The sequence below is a fragment of the Asterias amurensis genome, chromosome 14 (genome assembly GCF_032118995.1).
Source record: "Asterias amurensis chromosome 14, ASM3211899v1".
NCBI classification, from domain to species: domain Eukaryota; kingdom Metazoa; phylum Echinodermata; class Asteroidea; order Forcipulatida; family Asteriidae; genus Asterias; species Asterias amurensis.
The window spans coordinates 3,190,871-3,209,086 of record NC_092661.1 but is presented as its reverse complement, the minus strand read 5'-3'; the positions used below and the strand labels follow the sequence as shown (position 1 = coordinate 3,209,086).

At 38.5% G+C, this 18,216-nt stretch overlaps 1 protein-coding gene across 1 annotated transcript in view; it reads right to left on the bottom strand.

Annotated features, from left to right (window-relative positions):
* Window positions 1-3,892: 3,892 nt before the first annotated feature.
* Window positions 3,893-18,216, bottom strand: part of LOC139946765 (bromodomain and WD repeat-containing protein 3-like) — a 221,162-nt gene continuing 206,838 nt past the window's right edge. The window contains exons 5-7 of the mRNA XM_071944447.1: window positions 5,548-5,676; window positions 4,464-4,689; window positions 3,893-4,008 (exon numbers count right to left, since the gene is read on the bottom strand). Of these exons, the coding sequence (XP_071800548.1) occupies window positions 3,920-4,008; window positions 4,464-4,689; window positions 5,548-5,676 (444 nt within the window). The 3' untranslated portion in view covers window positions 3,893-3,919. The remainder of the gene's footprint in view (window positions 4,009-4,463; window positions 4,690-5,547; window positions 5,677-18,216) is intronic.

The window sequence follows — 18,216 nt, the reverse complement described above, 5'->3', positions numbered from 1 at the left end:
AGGCTTCTGAAAACATATATTTGAGCAATAATGGTGTTCAACATTGGTGTTCTTAACATTTGCTTGCAACTTCAACGACAAATTGAGCCAACATTTTCACAGATTTGTTATTTTATGCATAATTCTGCTAGGATACACCAAGTGAAAATACTGATCTTTGACAAATATTACCAATAGTGTCCAGTGCCTTTAATTTCCTAGTAAAGTTGTTTATTTTAGCTGAATTACGAAAGTGAGAGTTGGCATAACATTATCTTTGCCCTTTATCCAACAAAAGGAACTAATCCTTGTTATTGTTATTTTTAAACAGGATATGCAAATCTCATTGAGGAACTTGATCCATCTGATGGCGAGATAAGCACAAATTGTGTCTGGTTTTTATAGTTTCGTTATCTGCCCCCAAATACCTACAAAATTTCTCCAACTGTCTCAATAAAAGAGGGCTCTAAGGTTGAATTGAGTTTGAGTCACATTGTGGACTACTTATTTCTCCCTTTGGAGAAGCCTTTCCTTCTTTGAAGAAAGTTTGAGGGCTCTCTTTCCTTTGGGATTTATTCAGATTTTATTCTGTGATTTCATCTAATAATCAAAAGTAAGATCATACCCACTGACATTTCCAGCAACTTCAACCTCCAAAAATTCCTAACTATCAAAATGAAATGGAAAACTGCTTCGTAGCAAAATCACAGACTCCAGAAGAATTTTATGAAAAAAAACACGCACAACTTTTATGGAATGAAACTTAGAAAAGTAAAATGAAAATATGTCAGCACCAAAAGGGAACCAACGGTAAACGTGGAGTGAAACCCAGCATTGAATTGTGTGGAAAAGTACTCAAGTAGAAACGTTATCTCAGTATCTGATAAACGGTTTGCATTTGCCAAGTCAGTGCAAAATTAGCCTTTTAAGGACCCATATTTGAAATTGAACCAACCTGCCTAAATATGACCTACAATCCCGACCAAAATGTTGCTCTACCTCCGCAGTCACGTTGGGACAGAAACCCAATCCATGAAGTGCCCCCGATGGGGTTCGAACCCCGTGTTCTAGAGGTGGAAGGTGAGGAAAGATACCACTAAGCCAACCCGACCACCTGAATGCTCGATCCCAACGCAGTCCTTGCCCCAACATGAGACATCAATATCATTTGCAGGCCTGGTACTTCACGGAGGTACCAAAGGTGATGGCCTCCATGCCCCCTGGTCACTGCCTTGGTGCCCTTAAAATGCTCCAGTAGAAATTAACAATTTCCTCACGGGGTGCCCTTTACCAAGGAGAAAATGCCTTGGCGCCCTTCAACTGCTGCAGTAGAAATTTACAATTTCCTCAAAGGGCGCCCTTTACCAAGGAGAAAATGCCTTGGTGCCCTTGCCCTTTCAAGGCAGAGCATACAGGCCTGTATTTGGGCGAGGGCGAGAAGGAGTGCGATGTGACGCAGAGGGTTACAAATATTATCAATTCGTTCTTATTTGGTCAAGATTGCAGATCTACTCTCCCATAATGCTTAATCTCGCTCGTTGAGTCAACCGTCACACTCTCCCTCGACTCGACACTGTCGTCGGGACATGTTTTTTCTGTTTTTAACAATGCACTCTGGTCCAGTGTCTTTACCTCTCTTATTCTGACCTGAGTTTTTACTCTTGGACGGAATGTTCTTGGCACTTAGTCTGGTACTGGTTGGACTTTCTTTGGCATTTAACTGTCTTGAAGTACTAGGTCTGGCGACGCTGGCTGAGTTCTCTCTGGATGGCCCCGCCCTAGATGACCCCGCCCTGGATGACCCCACCCTGGATGACCCTGCCCTGGATGGCCCCACCCTGGATGGCCCCGCCCGAGGAGGGCTCTCTGTCTCCTCGTCTTCTTCGCTGTGAGATGAGGAGGCTTCGCTGTTAGAGGACGAGGCTTCGATAGATGGGCGACGTGATTTCCTGCGCGATTTCAAGCTTTTATTTCTGTAATTTTCAAAAGGAACTCGTTAAAAACTGGATATTTGGTCCTCGGGAAAAAAAGTAGTAATATTTATTATAGAGTACAAGGGCTAACATTCATGCATACATGGTGTTGGATTTAATTGAACTTTTCAGGCTATCTAATGATTACAACTTTCCCAAGGGCAAAACAAAATTTGAAATCAGACTACGATAGGAAAAATGTCATGCCTGTCGCTATTTGACCTCCACTCAAACTTAAAAATAAATTCTCGTTAGAATTATTCACTAACATTTGGAAATATTAATTCAGGTAAGATATTCATAACTTAAAATAAAAATTGAAAATTGTACAAACATTTCAAGCCAGCAATGCGCTAGATCAGTGTTAACCTAACTTTCTTGGCAAGTATATCAAAACTAGTTTTATTTAAATATTGGAATAAGCAAAGAAGAATTGATGAGAGCGGGACTTTGAACGTGCTGGCCCTCTACCAAGCAAGCTATCTAGGCCTAATGGTTGCGGCCTACATACATAGGGAGACCGCCAACACAGCTAAATCTTTCTTCAACATGTTCAACCCAAAATACAAAATTTACGCAGTTAGGTTTTAACTAGTTTTTGTTTAAGTGCTATTTGCGTTTTTACTATAACCAAAAGCAGTGAAGTACTTTGGTCAGTGAGGGATCAAAAGTGATAAACATAAATATGCAAGTATTTACACACAAAAGGTAATAAAGCTAATCATAAAATCAATAATTGCAAAAACAAGGAAACAAAAGCAAAAGTTAATAGATGCCTCCCAAAGGCAGGCACATAAAAACAAGTGAAATACAACCCGAAAGCGGCCAGTACAAAAGATATATATAAACTGGAAAGGAAATGTACATGTAAACATAACAGTAAAGTCATGGATATTAATTCTCTGAAAACTGAAAAACAATTAAAGGCATAATCATTGCAAGTATCAAGACACACATAAAAGACTTGTTATGACACAAAAACAATCAATAGTTTACAAACTTATAGAATCAAGCAATGACAACACACAAATGAAAAGGTAAAATACTTGTACATAAAAACATCATTAAACACATCAGTAAAGCCATCATACACTTTCGGAACAGAAAACAAATAAAAGTTCACAGATTTAAGAAAGTTCACAGAAAGACTTCTGTTGAAATATGAATCCATAAAATGCTTTACTGTTTTTGAGAAAACATTAAATCAATTATCAATTCTCGATATCGAGAGTTACGGATTTATTTTAAACACATGTCATGACACGGCAAAACGTGCAGAAACAAGGGTGGGTTTTCCCCGTTATTTTCTCCCGACTCCGATGACCGATTGAGCCTAAATTTTCACAGGTTTGTTATTTTATATGTTGTGATACACGAAGTGTGGGCCTTTGGACAATACTGTTTACCGAAAGTGTCCAATGGCTTTAAATGATAAAAGCCGTGGCAAAACCAGAATGTCTGGTACTGCACTGGATTTGTTTTTTGTACAAGAGCAAGACAACAATTAATGTTGGACAACGATACAATAACAGCTAGCAATTTAAGCATTCAATAATTTATGAAGGAAGACAAAATTATTGTACAAAGCAATATTTTTAAGCTTTTTGTACTTTGCAATAAACAAGGTTGTCATTCTTGCAGAGAATTGATTAAAACCATCGCTGCTTATATTGGCTTCCTGTGCAGAGGAAATACTAAAGCAATAGAGAATAGGATTTGAAACTTTGCATGGAGGTAATACAATACGGAAAGGTTTGCGGTAACACCATATAATGAGTACTGAATCTCTAAATGAGTTAGGGTGATTCTGAAAAGAACTGTTGGTTTCAGTATGAATAGAGTGATCAATTAGAAAAATAACTTGATCTGCGTTATGAAGCCGTGTGGGCACACCCAAATCTTTGTAAAAGTGTTTATGATTATGTTTTTTTACGGTTTACCTTTTGAGTCCTGAACGGACTTGCTTCTCATACTTTAGAGCTGATTTGTAGTCGCTTAGAATTGGTCGGAATTGCTCCTGGAAGAGTGCTGATAAACGTAACGTCATGGAATAGATCTGAAATGGTTAGAAAGAATGAAAAGGTAAGGTCACTTATTAAAGATTTTCTAAACTTATTTAGCGGTAATAATTTTATAAGTAGGATTTGAAACGTTTTGAAACACTTCTTATATAGCGCTCATACGTCACTCAGCGACGCTCAAGGTGCTTTAACGTTCAGTATTTTCTTATAAGGTAGCAACATTTACATAGCATGTAAGGGATTACAAGGTGCTGTGGCGCATTATGCAGCCAATCAAAAACAGCCACAAGCAAAAAGAATTAGCTGTCGCAAACTTCTTACCGACCAATATCATATGATATAAATGCACAAAAATGTTGATCGCCTGACATTTCGACCCTGAGTCTTTCTCAAACATCAAAAGGCTGGAGAAAGACTCTGCATTCAAATTTCAAAATGAAAATTGTATCCCACTTCTGAGACCGAATTTAGAAAGCATGAAGATACACACCATTAGGAGCTACACCATTCTGAGGCACCAAGGCGCTTGAGGTACGGTTCTCTCTGCCCGGGACATGTTTCTGGTACTGGATGGGGTGAGGGTTACCGTCCATGTCCACTAAAAATGGCGGAGGCATTAGGTGAGGGGCCTGCTGCGTCTGCTCGTCTAAAACAAAATTGTTTGCATCCCGCATCAGAGGCCGGTAGTCGGTATGGAAGAACTGCTCAAAAGGCACCTGTGAAAAGATGTCATTGTAATGATAATGAAACTATGGCAGCACAATGTTCATGGATTTTATAATGACAATAATGCATTTTTACGCAAAGGTGCCGCGACACTTTATAAAAAAATACTGTAGGATCAATTCATCAACTCATCAGTAGGGAGTTACACTATAACAGAAGAAAAAAACAATAACCAAAGCACAAAAACAAGTCTGGAAAATAGAATGAATGGTTTCATAAATAAGCTTAGATTATTCCAAAGGGCTGAAGGTTTTGAACAGCTGCATGAAAACTTTTACAGAACAAAGAAAACCTGCTATAAGGATTGCGTTTTTGTTTATGCAGTTTAAGGAATACATCAAGCAGAATGTCAAGATTACAACATTTTAAAGACATTAAAATGTCAGTCAAATTTTTGACTCCCATAAATGGCCGACCGTGTTGGTTCGCAAAGTAAAAAGAAAACCAAACAATTTCGAGGTAAATGTGTGTGGATCATTGTATTCTACTTTAACAACATCTTTCTACCCACATGCATTTTATAACAAACGGTTTCAAACGCTTTTCAAAGACCAACTCGACCGATCCAAGGCACACGTTCCTTTAAAGTATAACAATCAAAGTACAATAGAACATCAAAAGCACTGCAAATATCACACGCTAAAAGACAGATAATTATTGCAAAAGTATAGAATAATATCTTGAATTTATAGAAATGGCAGTGCTACAAACATACGGTATACAATTTTTCTATAAAAGGTATATTTATGCCAATGTTATAAGTACAACAAGCAAATGTAAAACATGTAAAATGGTAAACAAAAGTTATTCCATATAAAACAAGGAAATATATATATATTCAAACATACCTTTGAATATCTCTCGCTTGACCCCCATCCAAATATGGCAAGATGACCGTGAGAGTCTGTAGCTGCAATGTACTGACCATCTGGAGAGAACTTACAGTCAAACATAGCACCGTGACCTTGACCCTCAATCTAAAGAAAAAAAAGATTTTCAGAGATGAGTTTCAGCTCAGGTTATCTACCAATAGACCGATCCAGTAGGCTCCGCCCACGACGCACTAGTGAGCAAGAACACGTGGGGTTCTGCACAACTCTGCAGCGCGCGCCAAGATACGCGCACGCATGTCGGACCTTATTTGTCGGACCTTCGTTGCGTTGTGATTGGTCAATACGCAATGGGGCGGAGCTTAATGGATCGGTCTATTTGTCCTTTGGTGAGAATAAACCTCACAATGAGTCGGATTCAGAAAAATAATAATAATAATAATAATACTGGATTCTTGTAAAGTGCTTTATCACACCCCTATGCGCGTATCAAAGCACTCAGTATTATTTCCTGAAAGGTATTGAGGAGCTAGATTTGAAGTATGAGACCTGTTTCTTTATAGCACCATGTAATGGTTAACAAGGCGCAATATGCTGCAAATCAGACCAGGAACACCAAGGCGACCCCCTCTCTTTTTGAAAAGTGCACTGCGGCCGATTTCACGAAACGCTAGGATTAATCCTAACTTGAGTTAGGCAGAGCAACCCGTCCTAACTTAAGATGGGTTCAATTTGTCCCAATGTACGTACTTGGAAACGGAACTGAACCCAGCCTAAGTCTTAAGATGATTCCTAAGTTAGGAAGAGTTTGGTGAAATTGACGGCTGTGTTCTTTTTGCATGCGTTACACAACAAACAGGACATACGGTTTTACGTCACATAATATGTAGGATGCAGCATTTTTGGTTGAGTGTCTTGCTAAAGGACACAAGTGTAAGGACCACGACTCAAACCTACACTCTGCTGATCAGAAACACCAGAGCTTGAATCCGGTGTTCTTATCTGCTCAGCCATGCTGCTGCATCCCAATTAAGCAGTGTTTGAAAGGGCAAAGCCACCAAGGCATTTTCTTCTTGGTAAACATCGTAAAGGGCACCCTATGATGGACTGGAGCATTTCAAGGGCACCAAGGCAATCGCCTCCGTGAAGTATCAGGCCTGAGTGTTGACAAAATACTGTTTTAAAGGTGTGAATTCGACAATCCAAAATTCATTTGGCCCAACCAGTCTCAAAGAAGACCACTAGGATCGGCTGATGAGCTAAGACAAACAGCGCTCCGCACAAATGCTAAAAATAGAAGCCTAGTACCCACATCTTAGCCAAACCTGTCAAAGTTCACTAATACAAAGCATGTGTACATGTCCAAGTTTCACGTTTATTTGAATAAATATACTGAATACTAGTGAAGTTTTTCGCAAATCAAATTCTTCATCCCCTAGGTTGGTGCATAAGGTGTGGATTTGTTTCTGTTCTTGGACCATGTTCGAAGTAGCATCTAAAGTTACAGCTAAAGATTTCCGGATCATGATCATGCATTTAAGGCAGTGGACACTGTTGGTAATTACTCAAAATAATTGTTAGCACAAAACCTTACTTGGTAACGACTAATGGGGAGAGGTTGATAGTATAAAACATTGTGAGAAACGGCTCCCTCTGAAGTAATTGCATTCCAGGTCCATATACACAGTGTACCATCAGAACCAGTCGTTGCCATGTAGCGATTGTTACCACGGTTATATGGAGAAAACTGAAAAAAGGATGGAAACGTCGCCAATTAAAGGGAAGTTACACGTTTGGTAATTGTCAAAGATCAGTCTTCTCACTTGGTGTATCCCAACATAAGCATTATAACAAGCCTGTGAATATTTGAGCTCAACTGGTCATCGAAGTTGCGAGAAAATGATGAGAGAAAAAACACCCTTGTTGGACGAATTTGTGTGCTTTCAGATTGGAATTAAAGACTTCTAGCTGGAAGTCTTTTAATATTTTAGTGAGAAATTAACTCTTTCTCAAAAACTATGTTACTTTAGAGGGAGCCGTTTCTCACAATGTTTTATACTATCAACAGCTCTCTAATGCTTGTTACCAAGTTTTTAAGTTAATATTTGTTTTGAGTAATTACCAAACGCGTACCTTCCCTTTAAGGCACAATTAACCGAGTAGTTGAAAAATGGTGGTCTCGATTCGACTAAGCAATCAATAGTCGCAACTACGACACAAATTGCACTGGTTGCCCAGGCTTAACTTATTATTATTATTAAAAACTAAACTAACCTCTAATGATGTAATCATGGCAGTGTCACCATGACCGGTGCCAGCGTCTGCGTATTCCAGACCCGAACCACCTTGTCAATACTCGCTGCAGCAATCAGAGTGTTCTCATAGTTGAGGTGCATATCAACGATCTCGGAGGCGTGGCCACGGAGTGTGCCGAGGAGGCGGCCATCGAGGGTACTCCAGATCTTGATGAGGTGGTCACCCGCACCCTGTTAGAGTAAAAATATATTAAAACCTCATTTTTGGACGGTGGTGTACCTCTTTTTAATTGTACTGCTATAGTCAACTTGTAATAAAACAAGACCAGACCCGTATAATTATTTCAAGTCTTATCTATATTCATTAAAGACTACACTACAGGCCGTTAATATCCATTAACCGGAGTACTTGATCATCATCATTTGAATCGAAACATTTTGCATTTATACCATACATGTAGGTCATTTTTGGTTAGTAAGCAGTTTGCAAAAGATCATTCCATTTTCTCATTAATAAAATAATTAATATCTTCAGTAGTTTTCTTGGACCCAGTACTTACAGTGAATATCCGAATCCCTCTGCGGTCGAACGCAGCACAGTAGACCATGTAGACTGAGGAGAGGTGACCCAGTGTGCGTAGGTGAGTGGCTATCTTACCGTATTGCGAGGTAGGTAACAGGTGGTTGTGGTGTGCCACGCCCGTTCTGACACGCCCTTGTAGAATATGATCTGTTGGGAAAAAGTGTTTTGTATGAAACTCAACCTGCATATCACGGACTCCTTTCGTTTGCTCCTTCCCGTCCTGGAAGAGGCCAAGAGACCGACCTCGCTGCACCTGGGTGGGCCAACTGGAAGCGGATATAGAGTCCGGGGCTGGGCAGCTGTGGCAGCCAGCAGCAGAACGCATTGGTTGGGCGGCCCTATTTCCCCCATGATGGATCAAGAGACGATGATGATGATCATTTCGTTTGTTCACCACATGCGTCCTAACGGAGACATCCATTTCTCCCCCGTATTTTCATAGGTTTTCACAGGAAATCCCACTACGCCCCACTAACGATCTGCTTCCGTACAACTATCTTCTACAACCAACGCAATACTCTGTATACATGACATGTAAACATGCAGACTCGGACAATACCTAAAGAGTGCATTGTGACTGAATCATTGTAATGGGGTTGGGTTGAGGGCATGGAGTTGTTCATTTAAGTACACTTTGGTTATTTTTTCCTCCAGGGTAACACAGGGCAAAATTCAACCTACATTTAGCCGATCTATTTTACAACTTTTTTAGCAAGCGCCATAAACAAGGCTTTGATTATTATTATTATTATTAAATTGAAGCTCTTGATTTTGTTGAGGCACAACATGTGCATATAATACGTACATGTACTGCATTGAGTGATTTGCCGTTTGTAGTTGTTGTTGTGGTTTAAATGTTGTTGGTGTGTTTAAGTCGCTTAAAGCCAGTGGACACTATTGGTAATTGTCAAAGACTAGGCTTCACAGTTGGTGTATCTCAACATATGCATAAAATAACAAACCTGTGAAAATTTGAGCTCAATCGGTCATCGAACTTGCTAGATAATAATGAAAGAAAAAAACACCCTTGTCACACGAAGTTCTGTGCGTTTAGATGGTTGATTTCGAGACCTCAAGCTCTAAACTTGAGGTCTTGAGGGAGCCGTTTCTCACAATTTTTTATACCATAAAAATTACTTCCTTCTCGAAAACTACTCCACTTCAGAGGGAGCCGTTTCTCACAATGTTTTATACCATCAACCTCTCCCCATTACTCGTCACCAAGAGATATTTTATGCCAATAATTATTTTGAGTAATTACCAATAGTGTCCACTGCCTTTAAAATGAAAACTGCTTACTATGTATTTTGATTTTGGTCAATTGAAAAATAAAATAAGTCTAGTCCAGTAAAGCTTTTTAACTATACAAGCCCTTGGTCGTGTAGATTCTCTCCCCGCCCCCTTACATTTTAAACCAAGCCCGTTGTTGAGTGCCAGATTGAACCAAAATGTTTGTAAATGAATAATTAACTTTGGAGATAATTGGTACCAGCACAAATTGTACGTGTACGTGGGAAATCATCAAACTGATTGTCCATTTAAAATCACCAGAATTATACAACCGTGTCTCAATTAGAACAATTGTTACATGTACATGTACATGTACACCCAAAGCCTGTCTTCATTTTGCTTCTATGGTGGAAGGGGAAGCACACAAGTTTCACCATAAAGCCATAAAAATTAAATTGTGAAATGGGATTTTATCGCCTTAAAGGCTCTGGACACTACTGGTAATTTTACTCAAAGTAATTATTAGCATAAAACCTTTTTGGTAATGAGTAAAATAGGGAGCTGTTGATAGAATAAAACATTGTGAGAAATGGCTCCCTCTGAAGTAACGTAGTTTACGGGAAAGAAGTAATTTTCCACCAATTTGATCATTTTCCACCAATTTGATTTCAAGACCTCGGAATTAGATTTTGAGGTCCCGAAATCAAGCATCTGAAAGCACACAACTTTGTGTGACTAAGGGTGTTTTTTCTTCCATTATTATCTCGCAACGACCAATTGAGTTCAAATTTTCACAGATTTGTTATTTTGTGCATATGTTGAGATACATTACACCAAGTGAGAAGACTAGTCTTTGACAATAGTATTAATAGTGTCCACGTCTTTAAATCAAGTATCAATGGGAAATTACCTTCTTTCTAAAAAACTACGTAACTACTTCATCAGAGGGAGCCGCTTCTCATAATGTTTTTTTATACTATCAACAGCTCTCCATTGCTTGTTACCAAGTAAGTTCTTATGCTAACAATTATTTTGAGTAATTACCAATAGTGTCAAGTGCCTTTAGACAAGACCTTTTCATATCTTACCCTCTCATCTTCATCCAGGAGGCCTGTTTCATCCACAGCTTGCCTCTTGGATCTGCTGTGGTGGCTGTCTCTCCGAAACCTGTACTTATCCTTAAGTGTCCCAATCTAAAATAAAGACAACAAAACAATAATAATCAAAATTAAAAGAATATTACAGAAGTGGTTTTGTTAACAAAACAATTGCTGGCAGTGTTAGCACTTTATGTAATCCACATAAACTGACAAACCTGTAGAAGTTTGAAAACGATCGGCCATCTGGGTCACAAGAAAACAGAAACAAACGATTACACATTTTGCATGAAATCGATTCATACAAAAAAGAATAAATTGCTCACTGAGCTATAAACTTTTAACGGGAAAATAGTTTTCTTTTGACATTTTAGACATAAATATTTCAAGGGATGTTTTCTACTATCATCACCGACATTAAGTAAGTTTTTTATGTAAATATGTGATCTACGACGATGTTTTGTCTTACCAATCCTAACGTTCCTTTAGAGGCACAATACTTTTTGTGTGGTGTGTATTTTTGTAGTTAACTTATACATGTTATAGGGCCTAATATATTTCAATCTTATTAACATGCTTTAAACAATACAAACTGTCCATAATATTGACTAATTTTCAGAAAAGTCCATACATTTTGAGATTTGGAAACATTTTGAGACATGCAACTTTATACACCCCCATGTGTACAGTATGAAATTATTCTGAACTCAAGAAAACATTTTTTGGGGAGGATGGTCCAGTACTATGTGGATATCAGCCCAACCTCAAACAAAACTGAGATTGCAACCCACAAAACAAATAGGTCTAGTGTTCACTAAAGACAGTTTAAACATTCATTTCTTTCACTTAATCCTGTGAAAAGACCGATGGATTATTTGCCCTTTCACTACATGGTAAGTGTACACAGCAACATCCTACACAGACCAAGAATGTTTGTTGTCACCAAGCAAATACAAAAAATTATACTCAAGGTTGTGAGCCTGTTTTTCACAGAATCTGCTAAGCGATTGCAGGGATTAGCACTGGATCGCAGGCCCAAGGTAAGGGATTTTAGCGTCGGTCAAGTTAACATACAAAAATGATGTACAAGTCTTGTGTTTTTTAATAATAACTTCATTTTCAATTTAAAAACTGATACAAAATGTTCAATTCTTTCGAGTATTGAAGTACATCAATAATAAGAAAAATGACATAAACCTGAACTCTTAGTGCTTACTAAAATGTGAACTGTGTAAATGTGTACTTAGTACTTACTCTCAAATGTGAACTGTGTAAATGTGTACGTGTTTTCCTCATTGTGATTCTGGTCCAGGAAATGTTTTGAGCTACAAATCCTGCAGTCTAGCCGCCAACAAAGGGTTAGACAGCTCTAGTTTAAAATCTCAGGAGGTCGTTGGTTCTAGTCCATCTCCAGTAAATGTTTCTTGTTGCGCAACCCCAAAATCAAGTTTTTTTATGAACTAACCTTTTTAACGTACGTGAAACCATATTCCTCTGCTACGTCTCTAGCGATTCTTTCTCCGCCCTCTATCTCCACCGCCCACTCATTGTGAAAGACACGCCCCTTCTCTTCTTGAGATGCTGTCGCTCCGCCCTCATGTCCAAGCAGGACCACAAGAAGTAGACACAGAGGTAGTGTGAATTGCGTCATCTTCGTTACTAAAAAATTGAATTAAAATACACAACATAAAAAATAATGAAGGCCCCTACTAAGAAAATTAAACTTTAGGCTATTACTGAAAGACTGCTCTCTCACCCTCTCTGGATGCATTCAGGAAAGCACTGAGGGTCTCACCTAGTCAGTAATCTTGCTGGCCAATTTATGCATTGAGACCTGCTGTTATATTTTGTTCATTGGTGGCTCGACTCGAACACGGACCTCTACGGTTCACTTGACATTATTTTATAATCTCAATGCATATGCATGTCATAAGGGACCATTGCCTACAAGCTTTGCTTCTTAAATGGATCCCTCCGCAGTGTCAACATTGTTATATGCATCTATTTCTTCAAACCTATGTTGTGAAACGATTATTTTTCATTGTTGTAATGATTTATTTTGACTGCTGTTTGATATTGTTTTTTTTATCTTTTGATAGGCCTACTGTGAAAATAAAATGAACCTTGAACCTTGAAGAAAGTAGGAGTATCATCGACACATCCCACCCAATAATTAGGCCGTGTCCGAAACGGGGACTTCGGCTACAGCTACGGCTAGGGCGCGCGAGTCTGCCTATTATTCAACACTGGCAGACGCGCTGATCTAGACGTAGCTGTAGCCGAAGTCGTCGTTTCGGACACAGCCTTAGGCTGATTTCAAATGATAAGGCACCAGGGTCAATTGTATAGTTTGGAAGTGTGTAAATAGCAGAGCAATTCATAAGCACAAATAACTATAACAAATGCATTCAATACCATGGATGATGAGGAAGTGATAAGACTGAGTGCCAAATAATTGGTAAATTTGAACAAAATGGTCAACAATTATAAAGCAGTGCTAGCATTTTACAAAATGATGACTTCGTACTGTTTTTAGTTAGGCAAATTCATTCATTCCAAAAAAGATAGTCTTAAGACTTTAGCAAAAAGCACATTGTGTTGTTATTGTTGAAATTTATCCATTAAATTAAAACTATAAAAACTTACAAATTAACAAAACAACCAATTTACTTATTAAATTATAAAATTAAAATTAATTTCAAAGAAAAAATACAATTAATTTTATAAAATGTAAATAATAAAACAATGAATTGACACCTTAGATTCAGTATTCTCAATAAATATTTTGCTTTAGAGAAACATTAATGTTTTTATTCATTACATTAGAATACTATCAAACTAACCATGGACTAACTGACTCTTTCGAGACCGTAACTCACTCACCTCAGCAGGCACACGGCCAGGCGGGCTCCACGGCCCGTTTGACGGCAGCAGAGTCTCCCCGTCCCCACCCACACAACCTCGGTCGTTGGGACTCCACCCGTGATGCTCCAGCAACTCTTCCTCAACTGAGTCTTACAAAATCATCGTTTTTGTTTAAGAAATACGTTCTGAAAGAAGCTAGTCTTGTGTTAGTTTTACTTGTGTCAAACTTGAGAGCTGAAAATGCGATTTTATGAGAAAAAATCCAGTATTTTTAGCCCGATGCAAGTTGGAGAAGTCAACACCAAAACCCTTTTCTGACCACCAGCATACCGTCCGTCTTGTGTGTATGGTTGGTTTACACAGTTTTTGAGTTGCATGGTTGAGCGAGCAGGCTTCGGCAATGGCTACGGCACGCTCACCTGAAAGTCCTATACTTCAACGTTGCCGTTGCAGCCAATAGCCATAGCTGAAGTCGTTTTGGGATGGGCCGGCAGCGACATCAACTCCTGTTTGGATGCGAGCGCCAAATGGCAATTGTGCGTCAACGACCGTCATTTGATATGCTTTTGTACGGATGGAATGGCGTAATGTGTGGGAGATTGCTCTTCTCCGTGCGACACAAATTGGAGCTCCCATATTATATTTTTAATTTCAACAAGTAAATAAGTTCAATTTTTTTATGATACAGTGTTGCAGCCCTCTACCAAACTTTCTGTTTCTAAAATGATACAGGTATACGACTTGTCAAAATAATTCCCTTTTCTATCTCAACAAAAGTTGTAATTAAATCTTCCAATTTCAATAGTGTATTATGTTTTTATCACATCAATTGTGTGTATGATTTGCAATCATTATCTTGCAAAGAGCAATAATGGTATCTTTTGAAGAAAGTGTTTTAAAGTTCCTTGTTGATTTGGTTTATATATTTCGGCCTTTAGGGGCCTACATCAACTGATGTTTCAAAAGTATATAAAGATTATTTTCTTGCTTCACCACACTTGAAGTAAATAGCATGGATAAATAATAAAGGAAGTTACAGATAACGATCTGTTCAAACGATTGGCATGATTACATCGGACAAATTATTATAAGTATTCCGGACTGTATTGTGCAGCCATTCTAAAACAAGGAAGAGATCTGTACATTTCTAGATTTAGCCTCACACCAAACTAAATGTTGTTCCATACCATACCTAATCCATGAAGACCTCGTATATTTCTTCCTACGTATTTTGAAGCTTTGGATGAAGATGTATCCATCAGTTGTTTTGGTTGTTCTTGTATTGTCTTATGGATGCAGAGCGTGTGTCATCACGGGACATCCGGAAGATACCGTAGCCGAGGTAGGAGAGACTGCCACGCTGACATGTGCCACTGACTTTACTAACTGTCGAGCAAGGGGGTGTGCAGTTCAATGGCAGCGTGAGACAAACAACATATTTAAAAGTATTTCTGTATGTGCGTATGTGTATCCTGAGTACCCGGACAAATATTTAGTGTCTTCTGGTCCTGACTGGTCTTTGACGATTACAGGAGTCCAGCCAAGTGATATGAGGCGATATCGATGTGGCATTTACCGGTTCTCAAACACAACACACCCGTGGGTACATTCTCTCTCTGCAAGCCTCATCATACCATCACTAATCGACATCAGTCTCCAGCCGCCTAGTCCTCCAATAACAACGGGGGATAATGCTATAATATTTCACTGTAACATTAAGTCAAGACGCGGTGCTCTACCGACCCTCAACGTGAAATGGTTTCTGAATGGAACCAACGTCAGAAGAATTCAAGATCAATCATTGTATCGTTTGGATAACGACGGATACATCTTAACATTTCTCAAGATAAATATTAACAACACCAACGTGTACTGTAAGGCATTCAGTGGAACTAATTCTGTTAAAAGAAGTGATAACTATTTGATAGTCATTCATCCTCAGAAGAAACCGAACACACTCACTACTCCAATACCTGATACTGAAGAGTCTCTCACCGTCAACCCTACTGAGTTTTTCCCCGACACTGATGAGCCTTCCACTACTCAAGTACCTGAGATTGAAGAGTCTCAGCCCAACTCTGGCAGCACAACTTCACGCAACATGATGCCTTCACACTCAACGATACCAACCAAAAGAAACATACCAAGTGTGACCGTAGAGGGAGCACATCAGTCCCCATCCATCTATCCTTCTACCAAGAATCCTGATCTTAAACTCCAAGACTCATTCTCGGTTGATAATACAACATTCATAGGCTTCACAGTAGGATGTACACTAGCGGCTGTCTTCGCCTTGCTCTTCCTTGCATTGATCCTGTACATTATCGTGTCCAAAAGAAGATCCAAAGCCAATCCTAATTCAACCCGTGTAGTTCAAACAGCTCCAGATGAAGATGCAAATGCGTATGAGGAAATGGAAACCCAACTACACGGGCAAGCTGCTTCTACTGGCCATAAAGAAACCTCACCATCCAGCTACCAAGATCTGATATTCAAGTAGTCTATGGTCCTTGTAAAAACCAGGGCTTTGGCTTTGGATTCGGCTCAGGCTAGCTTGGCCCCGTGGTTGTTTTGCGTATGCTTTGCGTATACGCGCCCACAGGGTTTCAAACGAGAAGACGGAGCCTGAAGCCGAAGCCGTGGTTTCGAAAAGGGGTCGTGTTCCTCAAACTAATCTGTTGTACTTTTGTAGCAATACACCGTTTAATCTTAAAGTTACTTTTAAGGACTGCATATCTAAAATCGTCAGCTTTCAACAATAGTTTTTAAAAGATTATTTAACCGGAGAATGGCGCTGATATAAAAATGTATAATCGGTGAGCTTCAATACTGAAACTGTTTTTTTTTTTTCAATGATCACCAGTCCTTCATTTTACATTAAACTCTTCTGATTAGTGATTCATTTCGGAGATTTTTGAAGATTTTTAAAGGCAGTGGACACTTGGTAATTACTCAAAATAATTTTCAGAATTAAACCTCACTTGGTAATGAGTAATGATGAGAGGTTAATAGTATAAACATGTGAGAAACGGCTCCCTCTGACGTAGTTTTCGGGAAAGAAGTAATTTTCCACGAGTTTGATTTCGAGACCTCTGCCGATTTAGAATTTAAGGTCTCGAAATCAAGCTTCTGAAAGCACACAACTTCGTGTGACAAGGGTGTTTTTTCTTCATAGTTATCTCGCAACTCCGATGACCAATCGAGCTCAAGTTTTCATAGGTTTGTATAGATATGTTGAGATACACCAAGTAAGAAGACTGGTCTTTGACAATTACCATTAGTGTCCATTGTCTTTAAATCTTAATCTCTCGAATGATGCAAAAAGAAATTATTCTTTAGAGAGGTTACTTCGCGTAAAAACTTTATGCTTTCGCGGTTTTAAAATCGTTTTTTTCCGATAGTGACCAATCTTGCATGAGAACATTTGACTGCAAAGTACCAAGTTCATGTATAAATAATTAGTCTTGTTCTCATTATTTACATTTTTATCAAACTCAGATAAATTTATGAAACGTCTCTTTCGAGATAATGAGACATAAGGCAATAGCTTGTCACGTGGATATGACGTCGACGAAACCTGCATGCATCGCTGAATATTTATTTAAGCATAAATTACTTATAAATGAATAACTTTAAATTGACAATGAGCTATTAAAGAGAAGGTACACGTTTTGTACTTTAATACTCAAAACAAATATTAACTTAAAAACTTACTTAGTGATGAGCAATGGAGAGCTGTTGATAGTATAAAACATTGTGAGAAACGGCTCCCTCTGAAGAAGCATAGATTTTGAAAAAGAGGTAAATTCTCAATAAAATAATAAAATATTTCTAGCCAGAAGTCTTTTATTCATATCTGAAAGCACTCAAATTCGTCCAACAAGGGTATTTTTTCTTTCATCATTTTCTCAGAACTTCGATGACCAATTGAGGTTAAATTTTCACAGGCTTGTTATTGTATGCTTTTGTTGGGATACACCAAGTGAGAAGACTGGTCTTTGACAATTACCAAAGGTGTCCAGTGTCTTTAAATAAAATATAGAAATTCATACGCCAAAATACTAATAGCCATAATTTTAAATCAGAGAACATTTGGCCTAAAGGCACTTGAAACATTGTGATAATTACGGTAACGAGAAATGGAGAGCTGTTGATAATAATAAACATATTGTGAGAAACGGCTCCCTCTGAAGTAACGTATTTGTTTTTGAGAAAAGGGACATTTCTCACTATACAGTATTTGAATCCGAGAAAAACTTCAGGTCTGAATTCTAAAGCATCTGATCAAAGGTTTTTCTTGCATTATTTTCTTGCAACTTCGGCGACCAATTATATATATATTTTTTTACAAACTTGTTAATTGCCGCAAAGGTTGGGAAAAATCAAATGAGAAAACTGGTATTTGACAATTTCCAAAGGTGTCCAGTCCCTTTAAAATATTCTCATCAGATATGAATTCACTCTGATAACCCACGGGTCCGAATAAACCATGATTCCGGGTCATGATTCCATGATTCCGGGGTGTATTAAAAACCCGGAAAATTGTCAAAGAAAAGCAAAATCCAACTTAAAATCCATGGTTTTTACACCAGTTTTAGGGGTCAACCTACACCCCGGACTGCATTTTCTCTCTCTGCAACCCTCATCATACCATCAC